This window comes from Strongylocentrotus purpuratus, unplaced genomic scaffold, assembly GCF_000002235.5.
Source record: "Strongylocentrotus purpuratus isolate Spur 01 unplaced genomic scaffold, Spur_5.0 spur5_scaffold_2, whole genome shotgun sequence".
NCBI classification, from domain to species: Eukaryota; Metazoa; Echinodermata; class Echinoidea; order Camarodonta; family Strongylocentrotidae; genus Strongylocentrotus; species Strongylocentrotus purpuratus.
Window position 1 is genome coordinate 25253112 of NW_022145605.1, and position 16308 is coordinate 25269419.

The window sequence follows — 16308 nt, forward strand, 5'->3', positions numbered from 1 at the left end:
TGTGACAGATATAGGGTAGTCCCATATACATCTTTCTTTGTATATTGCTTGTAACTTTACGAAGAATGGGCCAATTTTTGTTATCATTTAGATGATTCCAGAACCTTGCAGATGCTAAATGATCAACCTTTTCTGATCAATTCCACAACGTTTCTTTCACAATAGCAATCACATGACCATAACTGGTCTTTACCTTTAATGGTCCATGAAGGGCAAGTAACGTAATAAATAAAAATCCTTCAAAAAAGCTTTTAAAAATTCAACAAGGTAGTTATAGAGATTGGGTAGCTAATGTGATAAAGTTTGAATGACACTGGACAAAATATAAGAAAGTTATTAATTTTGAGAATTTATTTCAAAATTGGCTAAAATGGTAATGTCACTGTACACAACAAACGGGAGGGTTGTCCATGTCTACATGTACGTCACAATCCACTAAACAAAATTGCAAATTTGGGATTCACATAGATTTAGTGATCTCATATTTCAGATATCCATTACTCCCTTGCTATAGGTCCAATTTACTTTAAACTTTCTCTATTTTGTTTCTCTTATTTTTCTGCTTTCATACAAATGAACCTATTACAAAGACACCCGCTCTTTATTCCAAATGAGACTAGGATCATGATTTCAATAAAACTGCAATTTCCAATAAATACCAGTGTGAAGTAAATAATCCACAAAGGAATTGATGGTATTTTTCAAGGTATACAATATACATTACCGGGTAACACTTTACAAAAACACACCCATCACTTTTACATTATTTTTCAATTTTATGTACAATTTTACACGAGGAGTAAAACAATGTACAGGATTAATGACATCATTTACACTTTACACTCTGGTCCTTTTCGTATATTTTAAAAACCTCCAACAGCTGAAGATACCATTTTGTGCTTTACATCAAAGATATTGAGTGTGTAGAAGACTAGCCATCTGAAGCAGGCTTTGGAATCAGTAGTCATCGGCAGACAGTCTGCTCTTCTTTATACGGCCCTCCAGTCTGTGGTACAAAGGACAGATACATTATTATACATCAAGTCCTCATGACATTGTAAATCAGGTTGTTTTGGGGGTTCATAGAAGCTATAGTACAAGTGAGATTTCATTTGGGGGTAATATTTGAATTCATTGCCCAATTACAATATGTATATATGAGAAGCTTAATTCCAAAAGGAGCTAAATCCACTTTTGATGAAAATTGAGTTATTGATATCAGAACATTGTTCACCTAAGTACCCGTCTTTCAACAAATTATTTACTTAAATTTTGGGAGCAATTATGAAAAAATGCACCTTCTAATATCACTTTTCCATAGACGTCTGTACAAAATCTGGTGAACAATTTCTTTTTTTCTCCGAAGTTACAAAAATGGATTTAGGTCCTTTTTTAATTAAAATCTTCATATATGCATGTATTGGTATGTAAAGAGATCACACTTTGAAGAAACGCATTTCATTCCGATTTGCCAACTAAGTAATTTTGTTTCTTTCGGTGATGAAACATCCAGTGGAACTTCTATAGGAGACGGTGTGAAGTATGCTCCTTGGGTTGCCATTTAAAAGGGATTTTTGTTAGAAAAAATGTAGCTCCAAGATGCAGGTAGCGTCTCTCCCTGCATGCTCCATAAATCCGGAGCATCCCAATGCATGCTTTTTTTATCAAATACATACACCACGCTTTGGAGGCACGAAGGGAGCAAGTACCCATATTGGAGATTAGAGGGCTAAATCCAACTTTCACCCAAAATATCTGGTAATTGATTATGCTATTCAACATGTTTCATTTTCAGCCTTTTTTTTTTAAACGATAGAGTGGTAAAGTGTGACGTCATCAAAGATCTATTTTGGGAATTTCTCAATTTGTCTTCATTTTCCGAAAGAGCATCAAAAATAATGTCCGAAAGTCTAAAACCAATTGAATATATTAAGTATTGGCTGAGATATGACCATCTGAATATTTCCTTTAGGAACTCTGGTTTATAACATTACGAGCCAGAGCAATATATCACTGAGTTCCTATAGGACATATATTAATTCAGATGGTCATATCTCAGCCAATACTTCACATATTCAATTGGTTTTCGACATCCGGACATTATTTGTGATGCTCTTTTGGAAAATGAAGAAAAAAATCGAGAAATTCTAAAGATAGATTTTTATGATGTGACAACTTTAGTACTCTATGACAAGCCATATGCATCAGTTGGATCCTCGCTTTACACATGAATACATGTAGCGAATAGATATTTCTAGTTTGGTTAAAGCCCCTCTGCACTAGTTTGGCCAGTAGGGATTAGACCTCCCTGCATGGTCACTGACAGGTGTTCATCTCATCAACTCAGCTCTCAATTAACATAATAAAAAGGGGAACATGGGGGGCATTGTTTGCTATATAGAGGGCGCAAATAGCTATAAGTAGTGCAGTTGGGCTTTAAATATAATTGCCTTCCATATACCTGTGTCGGCTCTTGTTTTTCCTCTTCTTGTGTCCATGCGAGCTCTTGTGGATCTTGCCCGAGCGATTGCTGTTCATCGGTCGTTCTTTCATATCTGTTACAGTCTCACTGCTTACACCTCCATCTACAGAATCCTTGTCTGACTTGGCAGGTCCTTCTTGGTTGCTAATAGAATCCTTGGCTTCTGTTTCTGAAAATGTAAAGAAACACAAAATGCTGATTAAGGCAAAACACTTTGATATATTAAAGTGTACCATTCTAGGTATGACCTATATCTTGAAATTATAGTTTTTAAGAAAAAGACCCCCACCCTTCCCAAGATTACTAACTTATTTTCTTTACTTTACTTTGCTTTGATACTTTGTTTTGTTAATTTTGTTTGTATCCAAGAAATTACTGATATACATGTAATCTATTTGTATTTCTTTCTATCTTCATATCACCCTATATCTCAAAAATGAAATATCAATATATATGTAAAATTTAGCATCCAACTTGCAAAAATAAAATAACAATATATTTAGGTGGTCTGTTATCAACAGACCACCTATTGATTTCGTCAGAATTTTCTTTATTATTATTATTATTATTATTATTATTATTATTTATTTTTATTTCTTCCCGTTTTTTGTGCCCTGGATAACTCAAGTTTGGTTTAGTCAATTTGATTCAATTTTAGCACAGTCATAGGTCATTTGTCTTGACACGTGACAGGAACATTTTCAAGGTCATCATGTCATCGTGACGTCATCCAGGCGCCATTTTGTGTAATCACATTATCCATCATATCTTCATGACGCGTACTCAAAGTTCATTCATATTCATATCACATGTACTTCAGGTCAAGGGTCAACAGGTCATGTCATCAAAGGTCACATAAAGGTCATGACGCGCGCGTATGTGCGCGTCAAAATTTAAAATTGCTCAAAATCACTTAACTACTAAAGGAGAGTACGAATCAGGTCATTTGAAGCATTTCAAAATTTTCCGTCCGTACTTGTCCCCGCGCGCAGTGCGCGCGCTCACAACGCGCGGAAAAGGTCAAATTCAATTTGTTTACATGATTTAGATTCCTCTTACCGTAAATGACAATTTACATTAATTTCAGTCACTCTTGACCTTTCATAAGGCCGTGAGCGCGCGTCAAAGTTCAAATTCCACGCGTGCTGCTATGGGCAATATAATGTAAATTTGATCAAAAACATGCTACTTTATAAATCGAAATAGCTCTTCAGATAGTCCGTCGACCCCCAATTTTTATATCGTGGTTGGAAAGAGCATGAGTTGGAGATATGATTTCATACCACCCTGACTCCTACAAAGTGAAACAAAATCTTTATATTTGCATCTAAACTAAAGAAAATGTATTTTGTTGATGACGTCATTTTTGTCTTTGTTTAATTGAGATTATCTCGCTTATCAGTAATTTATTTTCTCCCATATTTCGATATGTTGTAGCTGAGATAATTCTCTATCAGAAATATACCATTTATTTTTCATTTAGATGACGTCATCATAGTTAAATATTCGATTAAATGCGACAATGCATAATTTGTCATATTTGCGTGTTATGTCTATGGGAGGTCACTTTTTTCAAAACATGAATCTGCATGACAATGTGTTTTGACCAGTATCTCGGTTGTTATTCAACAGTTTTCTCCCAATTTTTAGTATGTTGTAGCTGAGACTATTTGCTATCTAAATATTTCCTCATTTTTTCAATCAGATGTCAGGATCATGCTCATACTCATCATCATCAATATTATCATCATCATCATCATCATCAATGTCACTATCATCATCATCATGGTCTGAAGATGATGATCATCAACATCACCATGATCATGATCATTATCATCATCATCAGTAACATTATCGTTTTTATCATCATATAACATTATCATTATCATGATCATCATCACCTTTACTATCATGATCATCATCATGTTCATCATGATCATCATTGTTTACATGTCTATATAACTTCTCCCATTCTCAAATCTATCATAAGACATAGACAGACCACCTTATTCGTCTTCGTGACGAATTAAATTTCTAGTTATAAGTAATTTTGGACAAAGAATAATATAGAGTACCAGTAGTGATATTTTGCAGAAGATTATCTGTTCCAATTGTTTTCACATCATGCTCTTACTGGCCTTACTTATTTTGAATAGAAAAAGTATACTTACTCCTTTCATTCTGTGAGTCGTTGAGACCTAGAGATGCCTGTTAAAAAGTAAACCAAAAAAAAAATTAAATGAAGACTCATTTACAGTACACAAAATGTCCTGGGGTGAATCATAATGCATCCTCTGCCAAATCAACACCAGTGATGTAGTACCAGAAAACATTACATATGATTGTCACTGCAAATCCAATACGCCTCTGCATAATTACGTAAATGTATCAATTACTTCTTTGTCAAAGAAACATTGTTTGAAGGTCCCCCAAGTACATTTCTGATGATTTGCCTGACATCTCACAGTACATGTACATGTACGCTACTTTTTTCAATTCACATAAGTTATTCTTGTTGCCAAATCACATTTTGTATTAACACCAGTCACAAACCCATGTCACATCCTAAACAATAGGTATAGGTTTATGTTACATCCGAAACAAAGCTGGGGACATCTCCCGGCCATGCTATCTAATGTGTAAGTTTTGAATCTGCTTTGTTGCAGGTTTGTAATTCAATCTATTCCACTGATTACATTAATGTGAATTTGGAAAAAAATTAGACTGTATCCGTGATGCATTATTTGTTTTTAAGAAATGCTGAGAGTAGTGTCACCTCTCTTTTGCGATCATCCAGGTAGCATTCTGATTAGGTAAAATTAGGTGCTGTTTCTTAACTCGTCTGGGAGAGGTACCCCATTTGACCTTATTTTTTTCTCCAACTTCTTCTTTTAAAACTTATTTCTTCGCTGAAACAAAACTAGGTAGGAATAATTTTTCAGAAAAGGAGACATAATTAATAGATGCGCAGCACCCCAAAAGTTTGCAATTGGGATACTTTTGGGGTGCTGGTGTTTTTCCTAAAAAAACGATTCCTACGTAATTTGGTTTCAATGCAGAAATAGGTTTTATAGAAGAAGTTTAAAAACATATATGTTTTTCTGCTTCTTTAAAACACAAAGATTGATTTCAATTAAATTTGACAGTCCAATCAAAAAGGTCCATCCACATAAATAATACGTACCTGAGATGTGATGCTTGATTTAGAAAATAATCTGTCAGCTTCCTTAAATTTTCTGTTTCGCTTGTCTGTCTTACTGTTGGTGCTCCTGCAAGTAAAACATACCATCGGCAAAATTATCATCTCTAAAAAAATAACCAGCAATTAATCTAAATCTCTTGAAAACCAGCACTTACAGGCAAGATGTATCAGGACTCATAATGTACATGTGCATTGTAGCTTAGCGAAATAAAGTGGCACGAAAAGGTGGCCGGAACGCAAAATGCATAATTGCTGATAATAAAATTCTTTATGGCTTTGAGATGACATAGAACCATATCATTAGGGCATGGCATGAGGCTTGATGTACATGTACTATTGCGATTGATGATACCTAAAACTTTTATTAAAATGAATACATGTAAAAAAAGAACTTTTAATTCACAAACATCACCAACTATTACGCCTTTTGCGTTCCAGAAACGCCTTTTTGTTCCACTACATTTTACTACCTAAATGTGGTCTGTATTTATTAATGGGTTGAATTGCCCTTAGAAAATTCTCAATTACCCCATAACAATTTGAGGGGGGTGGGGGTTTAAAGGTAGGCCTACCTGTTGCTGATCTGACACAGAATTATCCATCATACCATTCACATACCTGCCAACCTTTTACAGCAAAAATTATGAATCTTTCAAGTAAGTTTCAAGGCAAAATTAGGAATACAGCCTATTTTGTATATTTTTCACATAGAATATTTCATAAAAAGAAAAGAAAGGGAATATTTAGGGTTCGAAACAATAGCATGAAGGCCACCCCCCCCCCTCCAAAAAAAAGAACAATTCCTCCAAAATAGGAATGGTTGGCAGCTACACATTCATCACTTGTCATGTCCTTGAGTCATGAGAAATTAAGCACATTGGGAATGTCTCAAAGCAATGTACTGTCTATAGTTAGAAATAAATTCATTTGAATAAACCCACTGTAATGATGTAATCAATACTTTATTTTAAGGCTGTGCACAACAGTGTAATGAGGTACCCGAGTACACTTCCAGGCTTACAAGCGAATACTCGAATATTCGGACGCCATGTTTTTTTTATTTAATTTTTTTTTTTTTTTTTTTTTAAATTTTGCCACCACCATACATACCACTGGAGCAGTATCCCAGTTCTGTCGCCGAAAACGCATGCAATTTTACTTTGAGTTGCAGTTGAAGGTGCCGATTTAATAATAATAATAACAGTAAACAATGCTGTTTTAAAAACCAAAGATGGCAGAATAATTCATTTTCCTCCAAGTCCAAACAGAAATCCAGACATTTTGTCCCAGTTTCTGAGTGGTGAGTTTGTCAGTGCTTGAGTTTGGAAACATTTTTACCAACGGCACCATGCCAGCGGCTGCCGCTTACCCAGGCACGGGTAAGCGTCGGCCTGGACAATTTTTTTTGTTTTTTTGTTTTTTTTTTGCAGCCGAATATTCGGGTACAAGAAATCGTACCCGAGTAGTTGTCAACCGTGAAGGCAAGAGCATTCGACTACACGTCGCAGCCCTACTTTATTTTGACTTACTTATTTGTTAGATATCTATCCCATCCTCTTATGATGTTGCCATACAAAGCTGTGTCTTCCAAGTAGCTGCCTTCAAATGCATAGATTTGTCTTTCAAGATTCGCAAGTGTCTCCTGTAAATGAAGAAAACAATGTTAACAATTTTAATGGTGCTAAAACAGGACCTACTAATCCAATCGTGTCGAGCACTATTTTTGTATACGTGTTTTTGCGGATTGCATTTTGAAGTTGGATCACAACATACAATTAAAAGGGAACTGGAACATAAAAATCATGATAATCAACAAAACTATAACAAACCAAAAGCTAAACAATTACTATTTGTTAAATAATTAAAAAAATAGTCAGATATGATCATATGGAAGACACTAATAGACTATTAAAAAGCGTGATGGGATAAAGACATTAAAGAGAAGGTCAAGTTCTTAGAAGAGGTGAAAAATAATTTGTGAGTGTTATCATGTATTCATGTTATTATTCAAGTGTGGAAGAACATCAGATAAAAAATATTCCCTGAAAAGCATGGCTCTTCAAATGCCTTAATATTCTTAATAAGGCATGTAACATCATACAAATCGGGACAGATTTTTATGCCACATGTTTGTGTAGTCTCATATAGGCCTACATCTTTATGTGTACATTGCTTGTAACTTTACCAAGACTGGGCCCAAATTCCTATCATTTTGTTTCCAGAACCTTGCGGTAACCAATAATAATATGCTACATGATCAACCTTTTCTGATCGATTCAACATTTCTTTCACACTTCCCCAGTCTCTACTTATATTATTACACTGAAAATAAGGGAAGACGTCAAGACGATGTAGGTCTAGAACTCTAGATCTAGATCAAAGCAATTTAAAATCCCATTTAGTCACGAACAGTTTTATCATGATAAAAAAATAATCAATTCACTGCCGTCAGTACATGTAGGTCAAGTAACTCAAGTATTTTTACCAAGAAAAATATAACTTAGTCTTAGTCTATATTCTATAAATAAAGCCTGTTAAATGTATATTTTTATTCAAACTGAGTGTCAAATCTCAAATTCAAAAGCATAAATCATTAAATGATTGTCTGATTCGCTGGTCATGAAATGAAATACAATTGTATCTTTCAAATAATTCTATGGTATAATCTAAATAATGTCTAAGGTCATGTCCCCTGCTATATATTTTCAATATTTTTTAATTTCCCAATTAGTGGTCATGATATATGCATTTTGATCACTACACTACAATACCGCCCAGAAGTTATTGGGCATGCGGGATTGTGTTTCACGATACGAGGTTAGCGTGATTGTAGACGGGTTTTATCGTGTTTTTATCGTGAGAAACATCGTGATTTGTATTCATCTCTATCATGATTTTTTTTCCTCAACTTGATTAACTCGCTAAATCCCCGATGCATATCGTGATATTTCCTTTTAGTTTGTTATTATCACGATAGAACTGCGCACAGCATGCTGTATTTATACGCTTGCTGAGCCTGCGCATCCTCAAACATACCGATGCGCGCTTGCCACTGACGTCACAATCACTTGATTATTACATCACAAAAGCGTGAATGAATGCTCTTTTCATTCCATGCATAAATACACGAGACAATGTGCTACGAGGAATGTTTGGGATTGCGCATGCGGAGAGAAAAGTTATCCGATGAGAGAAGTGCAGAAACCAAGAACCAGGTGTCTTGGCCTTCCCCACGATACGAAATCTTTTTTTTATTTGAGGGGGGGGGGGGGGGGGAGGAATGTTTGGGATAGCTCATGGCAGAGGAGATCCGAGAGTTTATCAAGAGTTAGACCGAAAGCTTCAGTCTCTAATATCGACGGCTATTCCGCTTATGTTTAATCCGAGAAAGACTTGTCGTTAACATTATTTGTTGTGCAGCCATCTTGATTTGAGTGAATGAATGCTCTTTTTTTTCCCGGACGTCCGATACCTACATGTGCGTACGAGTCAGCACGGCTTGACCCGGTGATATTTTGATATTCATAAACGCGTGATCTAATTCGCCTAAATTTCGCCATTGCAATTACTTGATTAAAATTGTAAGAATTTTAAGAAATATATACTTTCTGATCGGAAAATTAGATCTAAGGAAAAACGGGAAGAAAAGAAAGGCTCACCCCCCCCCCCCCCCCCCCCCCCCCCCCCCCCGTCGTGCGAGCCGTAAGGGTCACCGTCTGTGTATGAGGAATGTTGACAAATGTAAGATTTATCAAAGAGTAATGACCCATAACAGACGGTTATTTCTGTCTAATCGAGAGTATTCATCATTACATGTACATATCAGAACTAATATGTGGGTAGAATCTTAGAATTTATGGATAAATGCGGCTGTTATTTCTAGAAGAATTATGTGTATGTTGTGAGATTTTCAGGAAGGCGTGAATAATTAAGGGAAGAGGAGAGAAGAGGCGGAGGGGTACCGTTACCCGTAACCGTTAGCGTGACAGGGACAGAAAAGAAAGAGGGAAGGGAGTGAAGAGTGAAATATATCAGACAAAGATAATTAAGAGAGATAGAGAATTGAAAATTAACAGAATAAATAAAGGATCCGTAACTCCAAATAATAAAAAAAATATTATTATTTTATTCATTCATAATACCAATCGGTTGACCCTGTCCCTACACATTACAAATTTTGCCACAGACCGCAAACGGCATTTTCATAAACCAGTATTATCAAAAACAAAAGCAACGCGATCTCGATCAGCCAATGTACCTCGTGGTCCACAAAGTAGTTGAAATTTGATATGTAGTGCGCGCGCTCAGGGATTCCCGGAATTGGAAAACCCCTCGATCTCGATCTCCATTTTATGACATTCAGTTTGCATGCAAGCTAAATACATGTACACATACCTGGGTTGGCAAGCTCCCGTAATCAAAATTGGAGTAATACATAAGGAAATAACAAAGAAATACACGAGGATTGAGGACAAAATATAAAATGATAGAAAGAAATCTAAGAAAAACATTAAGTATTAAAACACATTTATGAAGGAATAAACCAGAAGAATGATTAATAATGATAATAATAATAATAAATAATAACGGCTTAACAAAGATCTACATATGGTAAGAAATAAGGATAAACAACAAAAAAATGATTGATCGAATTGACAGCACGAAAAACAAGGAATTAAACAAAGGGGGGTGATTGTGCAAGGGGGTAATTCTCCTTGAACCGTAAGGAACAAGCGAAGGGAATACATACACATATTTATATTTCGAGAAAAGGTAAAACAAAGAAATAAAAAAACAGAAAAGATCATGATGATGAGGTAAAGATTTAAAAAAATGCACGCGCTTATAGTTTTCTCTCGAAGGTTCAATCATCACTACTATGATCACGTGATCTTAGGGCGCGAACATGATCTGTTTATACTAACTTCTGAGATAACCACATGCTGCCAGACACCTCGACTCCAAACCCATTGTTTAGAAACACTTGAAACACAATATGAAATGTACGCAAGCTCTCTTGTCATCTAAACATTCAATTCATTGGCGAAAAACTTAGAATTTCCGATTGATGAAGTTCTCTGCTTGTTTCGTCTGTCTATTTGATTTTATTTTTAGATTTACTCTTCTTCCTTTTCCCCTCCTTCCTTCTCTTTTCTTCTCCCCTCCACCCCCCTCCCCCCTGCGTCGCCAATGATACGAGTTTGCTTTTAAAATTATCATTTATTTTATATCCGATTGCGAAGCAGCAAACCATAAATGAATTGAATGCAACATCAGGCAAATTAATTATAAATATTATTAGCGCGAATAAACGTTAGAGGGACTAGAACAGGAGCTATTATTGTAAAAATGTCCACAAAAATAAAACACAACTTCGCGAATGATAGTGATACGGGTCTGCTTTTAAAAATAAAATCTATATCATATTCTAATGCGAAGCAGCAAACCATGAATGAATCTAAAAGGTTGAAAGGTTTGTTTTAATTCTTAATCTTAAATTGACTAACTATCTCTTAACAAATAATTGCGAATGTTAATCAAAGCCAAAGGCTGGACATACGAGAACATAATGAAATGCATCATCTTGTACTTTGAGATCACATATGGAACACAATTCTACAATTTCTAGAGGCTGACTTTAGTGACGGTCAGGTGCAGACGGCAGGGCAGCTTACTATTACCAAATCGATATTTATGAAGAGATGTTCTATCACTGAAATCCAACTTTAACATATATTCTTCCAAACCGATTACCTGTTTAAAAATTCTGTAATTGAAACATGAACTTCATGAACTTCATCGTTCCAGTTTTGCAAATCAATGTCATTTAATCTACGATCCAACTTTTTTTCTTCCTTTCCGACATCCTATTTTTTAACATCGCCATCGTACAAAGTAATTATAAATGATAAAAAGAAAACGAGGTGTGAATGACCTAGTTTTCAATCTTCGGTTAAAGATGTCATTGAATGTTATCTTTGTTATTTACGATGTGTCAGCCGAGGGGAGCCAGCTCTCAACGCATGTGGCAGACATAATCCTACTGTTTATTTCTCAAAAGTAAATGTACGTAAATGTCTCCCTTAGTATGATTTCGCTAGCCTGCGCTCCCATCGAACATTTTTCTTTCTCTCTCTCTCTCTCTCTCTCTCTCTCTCTATTACGTGTAGTCCCCCCCCCCCCCCTCGTGAAGATACTAGTGGGATTTCCTCTCGTCTCTCTTGCTCTCCAAATACGTAGGTCCATGCTCTCACCCTCTTCTTTGTCACATTTCTCCACCCATGAACGTTTTCGTCTAGTGTCGATGAATAAGGAGTGGAAGTAGAAAGGTGTACGGAAAATAGACTAACGTATTGGTGTCTTGCCTACTTATATTTAGTCAACCCTGTTAAGTAGATAATTATCCATTTTATTTGTTTTTTTTTCCCATCCTGACCTCGATCATAACTCCTTTCCTTCTCGAATAATATCTTCATCTATCTCCAGCTCAACACTACCTCCCTCTCAATTATCTCTCTCTCTCCTACATGTTTTCCTGTTAATTCAACTCTGGTTTAATCCACACTCCGAAGACAGTTACAGTAATTGATCCATGCCATTTTTACCGATTTTATTATTTATCAATCATCCAATGCCGTCGACTAAAAATGTTTATTTACGCGTGTTTTGGTAACCTTGGTTACTAGTCCACCTGGCAACTTTTACGCGTGACCAGTAGGCAAGAATGTCCATGATTGGACGTTTTCTTTTTTAGGGGTGGAGACCCTTCTTACGGCAGTCTTGTCAGTGATACTGATAGGGCAAATGTAAGAATCTGATCGCGTGCGTGTTTTCTGAAGCGACGATCTTGGGAATATTTTTATTTTATTTGGTGGAGGTTGAATTGAATTGAATTGAATTTATTCACCACTTTCATGGTTGTGGAATGAGATACGCATATCTGGAGTAGGCAAACAGAAAATATGGCAGTGAAAATGAAAGGTATTGTGCTCACAATTATAATTTTAATGAATGCAAATCATGCAAGTTTTTGCAACTTGAATATAGTTAGATCTACTCGTTGCTTCACCGCATCAGTACCCGATGCTTATCCGCGCCCAGTGTCAGTGATTTAGCGACGGCTTTTACTAGTATTTAACTGTGTGTAATGTTTACTCGTGAATACTTTTTATTGTGACGTAAACAAAGACACATACGGAACTGCGCGTACAAATCATACATATCAAGACTTAGCGCGCGATGAGCAAGACATGCGCTTGCAGAGGACATGACTTGACTAGTTGCAAATACGCGCACCATGAAACACGATAGACTATCGGGGGATTAGGCGGGTTACACGCATCCCCCGATAGAGGAAATCATTCATTAGTGTGCAAATTATCGTGATTTTTATCGTGATTCTATCAGTATTTCATCGATATTTTATCGTCATTTTATCGTGAAATACCCATCGGGGAAAACCCGCCCCGCAAAAACATGCCCAATAACTTCTGGGCGGTATTGTAGTACATTCTACACACACTCAACACTGCACTTGTTAAAGTAGGGAGGCCAATGCCCGGGCGTAAGGCTTCTACGCCTACGATTTGTGCGCTCGTCGTCCAAGTCAGAAAATTACCAGAAGACAAAAAAAGGGAAAAAAAAGAAAACAAATATCTATGGAATAAAATGTATAACAAATACACAATTACACACTCCACAACATACCTATAATCACGGATCTGTAACAGTCTTTCACCCTTTGTTGACGATCTTGCAGATTTTGACGTATTTTGATCCAATAATTGCGCTAGCAGACGAAAATAACGGACGCACAAGAGAAACTAGAAGGGTCCTAGAGGGCGATGAGGTTAGCTCACTAAAATCCTTCTCAATGACTGAAGGTAGAGCCTAAAAATATGGAACCAATTTAATATCAAAGAACTTTTGATAGAGATTAACATATCAGTTGTGCACAAATGTCACTTTTAACAACTAGAAAATATAACGAAAAACGATCATATCTTTTTAATTGCAGATTTTTACAAACTGCACATACGAAGGTAGATAGAGTACGATGTTTTTGTCAATCTTGCGTTGGTTTGAGCCCCATAGCTAGAGCCATCTCAAATTGGGGTGGAAAACTGTGAACAGAGACATGATTGTTCGAGCCCCAAATTGAAGTCTTGCGACATCATTATATGAATATGTATGAGCTCCGGTCTCATCGCGCGCAAAACAAATTTGACGTAGTCTCACACATAGTACCTTATTCTCAGCACTAGGTCAGTGTCGTGCAGTAATGTATGAGAAGTGTAAAAAAAGACATTTCAGTAAAAAAAAAAAAGTCTACGTGAGCAGTCTATACTCCAATTGAGAAGTGTTTGAACGTGTGTGTTTTAGTGTATGATATCATCATATGGTTAGTGAGAGAGAGAGAGAGAGAGAGAGGGAGAGAAATATCTCCGTCAGTACACGTCCAGTCCTAATGACTATGTTTGATTCCGTATTGTGTTCGCTGCAACTGTTGGATTTATCGATCGTACTGTGTTCGCTGCAACTGTAGGATTTTGCAGTGTCAGATTGATCTTTACTCATGAGGAAATAATTGGAATACATATCAAAACTAAGGTAGGCCTATTTATTTATTTCAATAATTTTCTGAATTTACAATGAGTGGTTTCCGAGCTTTCTCTTTTGACCCTCCATGCCGTGGCATGGCTAGCATGGCTCGATTGCGGCTTGCATGCAATTACCGTACCTGGACGGCCTGCAGTACTGTGTCGGTGTGTGCGACTAATTCAAGGCTAGCCGGTGATGATGAATGTACTTTCGCGCGAAGTTTTGAACTTGTTGTCCGGGCAATGACCATGATGACACGCCCATTCCCTCGGGCCTGTCTAATTCTCGACGTAATTTTTGGGACCATGAAATTGATTGTTTCAAGGCTCTTACGTACGGCCAGGCGTAGAAGGAAGCTCATAGGAACTAGCTGGATATCTCCTATTTTATGGAACTTCTGGAGTCAGTAGATGGGTGAGTTTTCTTAGTGAAAGAAAATGCTTTCTTTTAATGTTTGTTTTATTATAAACAAATCAGTAATTAAAAAGTTAGATTTGGGCATTGGCCTCCCTAGTTAAAGCTAAAGAGGGCCAGGCACTACACTACACTGCACTGCACTGTCAACATACATGCAACTGCGTGCAATGCCAATGGCAATCGGCATGCACTACCACTCACTATGAACATGACAGACAATGAAAGCGGACAAAATATACAGCTCCTCAGGTAGACAAAAGGACATCCCTTCACTGCTATTATGTAAAAATGTGTAGAACAGGTGTCACATGCATATTCACCTGTTCTACACATTTTTACATAATAGCAGTGAATTGATGTTCCTTTGTCTAGCCGAGGAACTGTATATTTTGTCCGCTTTCATTGTCTGTCATGTTCATAGTGACTGGCACTCGCACTCGCAAACATGAATTATTTGTGTTTATAAAATGGCTCTAGTATTTTAAGCATCGTAATTGGTCAATACGCGTCACATGACATTGAAAAAATTTTGATGCAAGCACGATTTTGCAGAAATGAGTGCAGAAAAAGCGCAGTAAAAAGTTATATTGCACGGTGCGTACGCGTGACCATGGAGATCCAGTGCGCGCGCGTACGTGTAGTACGCGCTCCCTCGAGTTGCATTGCAATTATTGTAGGCTACGCGTAGCTAATATTGTACGCTTCACCATGATCCCCAGCGCAACGTACGCGTAGCTAGCTCTAGCTAGCTAGCTAGAGCGGCCAGCGGGATATTTAAAAAGCAAATTTTTATTTGACTTTTGCCTTGGATTTAGGCCCGTTTTGACTTTTGGATTTTATAATGAAGCCAGGAATTTCAGCTGTCTGATGTAGACTCGTCTCTAGACCCACTGTATGGATTTTATTTTTAATCAAGGCAATGAATCCCATTGACTTTTTGGTAAGCCTGCAAGGTCTTAGTCTAATTAGAAGTAGAACCAACATAACTCTAGATCTAGATCTAGATCGAACTCTCGTAGACTCTAACTTATTAGATCTAAAGTTTCGTTTTTGCTATTTGTGTCGCTATTTTATAAAACAAATAACGCACTTGACCCTGTTGTGCAAAACGTAAATGCAGTAAACGCTCGGTTTCTTCAGATGGTTCGCACTGTCAACTCGCCGCAAGCGGCTCGTTGCACAGAGCGGCACCAATCTAAAGAAACCTCGCGCGTACTGCATTCACCGCTATTGCACTCTGGGACGTGCGTTATTTGTATAATTTACTACTAGTATTACTGATATAGACAAGAATGTCATAGAACTTACAGCGATTTCTGTTCTTCTCTTCACCAATTCTGCTAATTCTGTTCTTGTATCGGACGCCTGTGAAACATTTTTCGACGACATTCTAGGCTTGACTTTAACTGTACAGTAAACCTACATGTACATGTTCAACTTCAGCGCCTAATATTGCGTACGTACGTACGGTATATGCACATAATCTCGGTATCCGATAAAATGGCGCTGTCGCTGAAAGCGTATCCGAAGTATATATAGAGATTCAATGGCAGAATCATGAGGGGGGGGGGGGGGGGGGGGGGCACATAGGCTACTTGAGTGCTTG

The 16308-nt window shown here is 37.0% G+C and overlaps 1 protein-coding gene across 1 annotated transcript; it reads right to left on the minus strand.

Moving 5' to 3' along the window:
• Positions 1-328: 328 nt before the first annotated feature.
• On the minus strand, positions 329-16164 carry LOC585047 (chromatin modification-related protein MEAF6). Its single transcript, XM_784888.5, has 6 exons — positions 16011-16164; positions 7214-7326; positions 5667-5751; positions 4654-4690; positions 2462-2651; positions 329-1006 (listed from the first exon to the last, which is right to left on the minus strand). The coding sequence occupies exons 1-6, from the start codon at positions 16089-16091 to the stop codon at positions 958-960; spliced, it is 555 nt and encodes a 184-aa protein (XP_789981.3). The 5' UTR covers positions 16092-16164; the 3' UTR covers positions 329-957.
• Positions 16165-16308: the final 144 nt, after the last annotated feature.

Coding starts and splice junctions, on each gene's coding strand:
- LOC585047 (XM_784888.5), bottom strand. CDS start 16,091: ATGTCGTCGAAAAATGTTTCACAGGCGTCCGATACAAGAACAGAATTA. Junction 5,752..7,213: donor GATAGATATCTAACAAATAA/GTAAGTCAAAAT, acceptor TTTTACTTGCAG/GAGCACCAACAGTAAGACAG. Junction 1,007..2,461: donor AAAAACAAGAGCCGACACAG/GTATATGGAAGG, acceptor TTTGTACCACAG/ACTGGAGGGCCGTATAAAGA.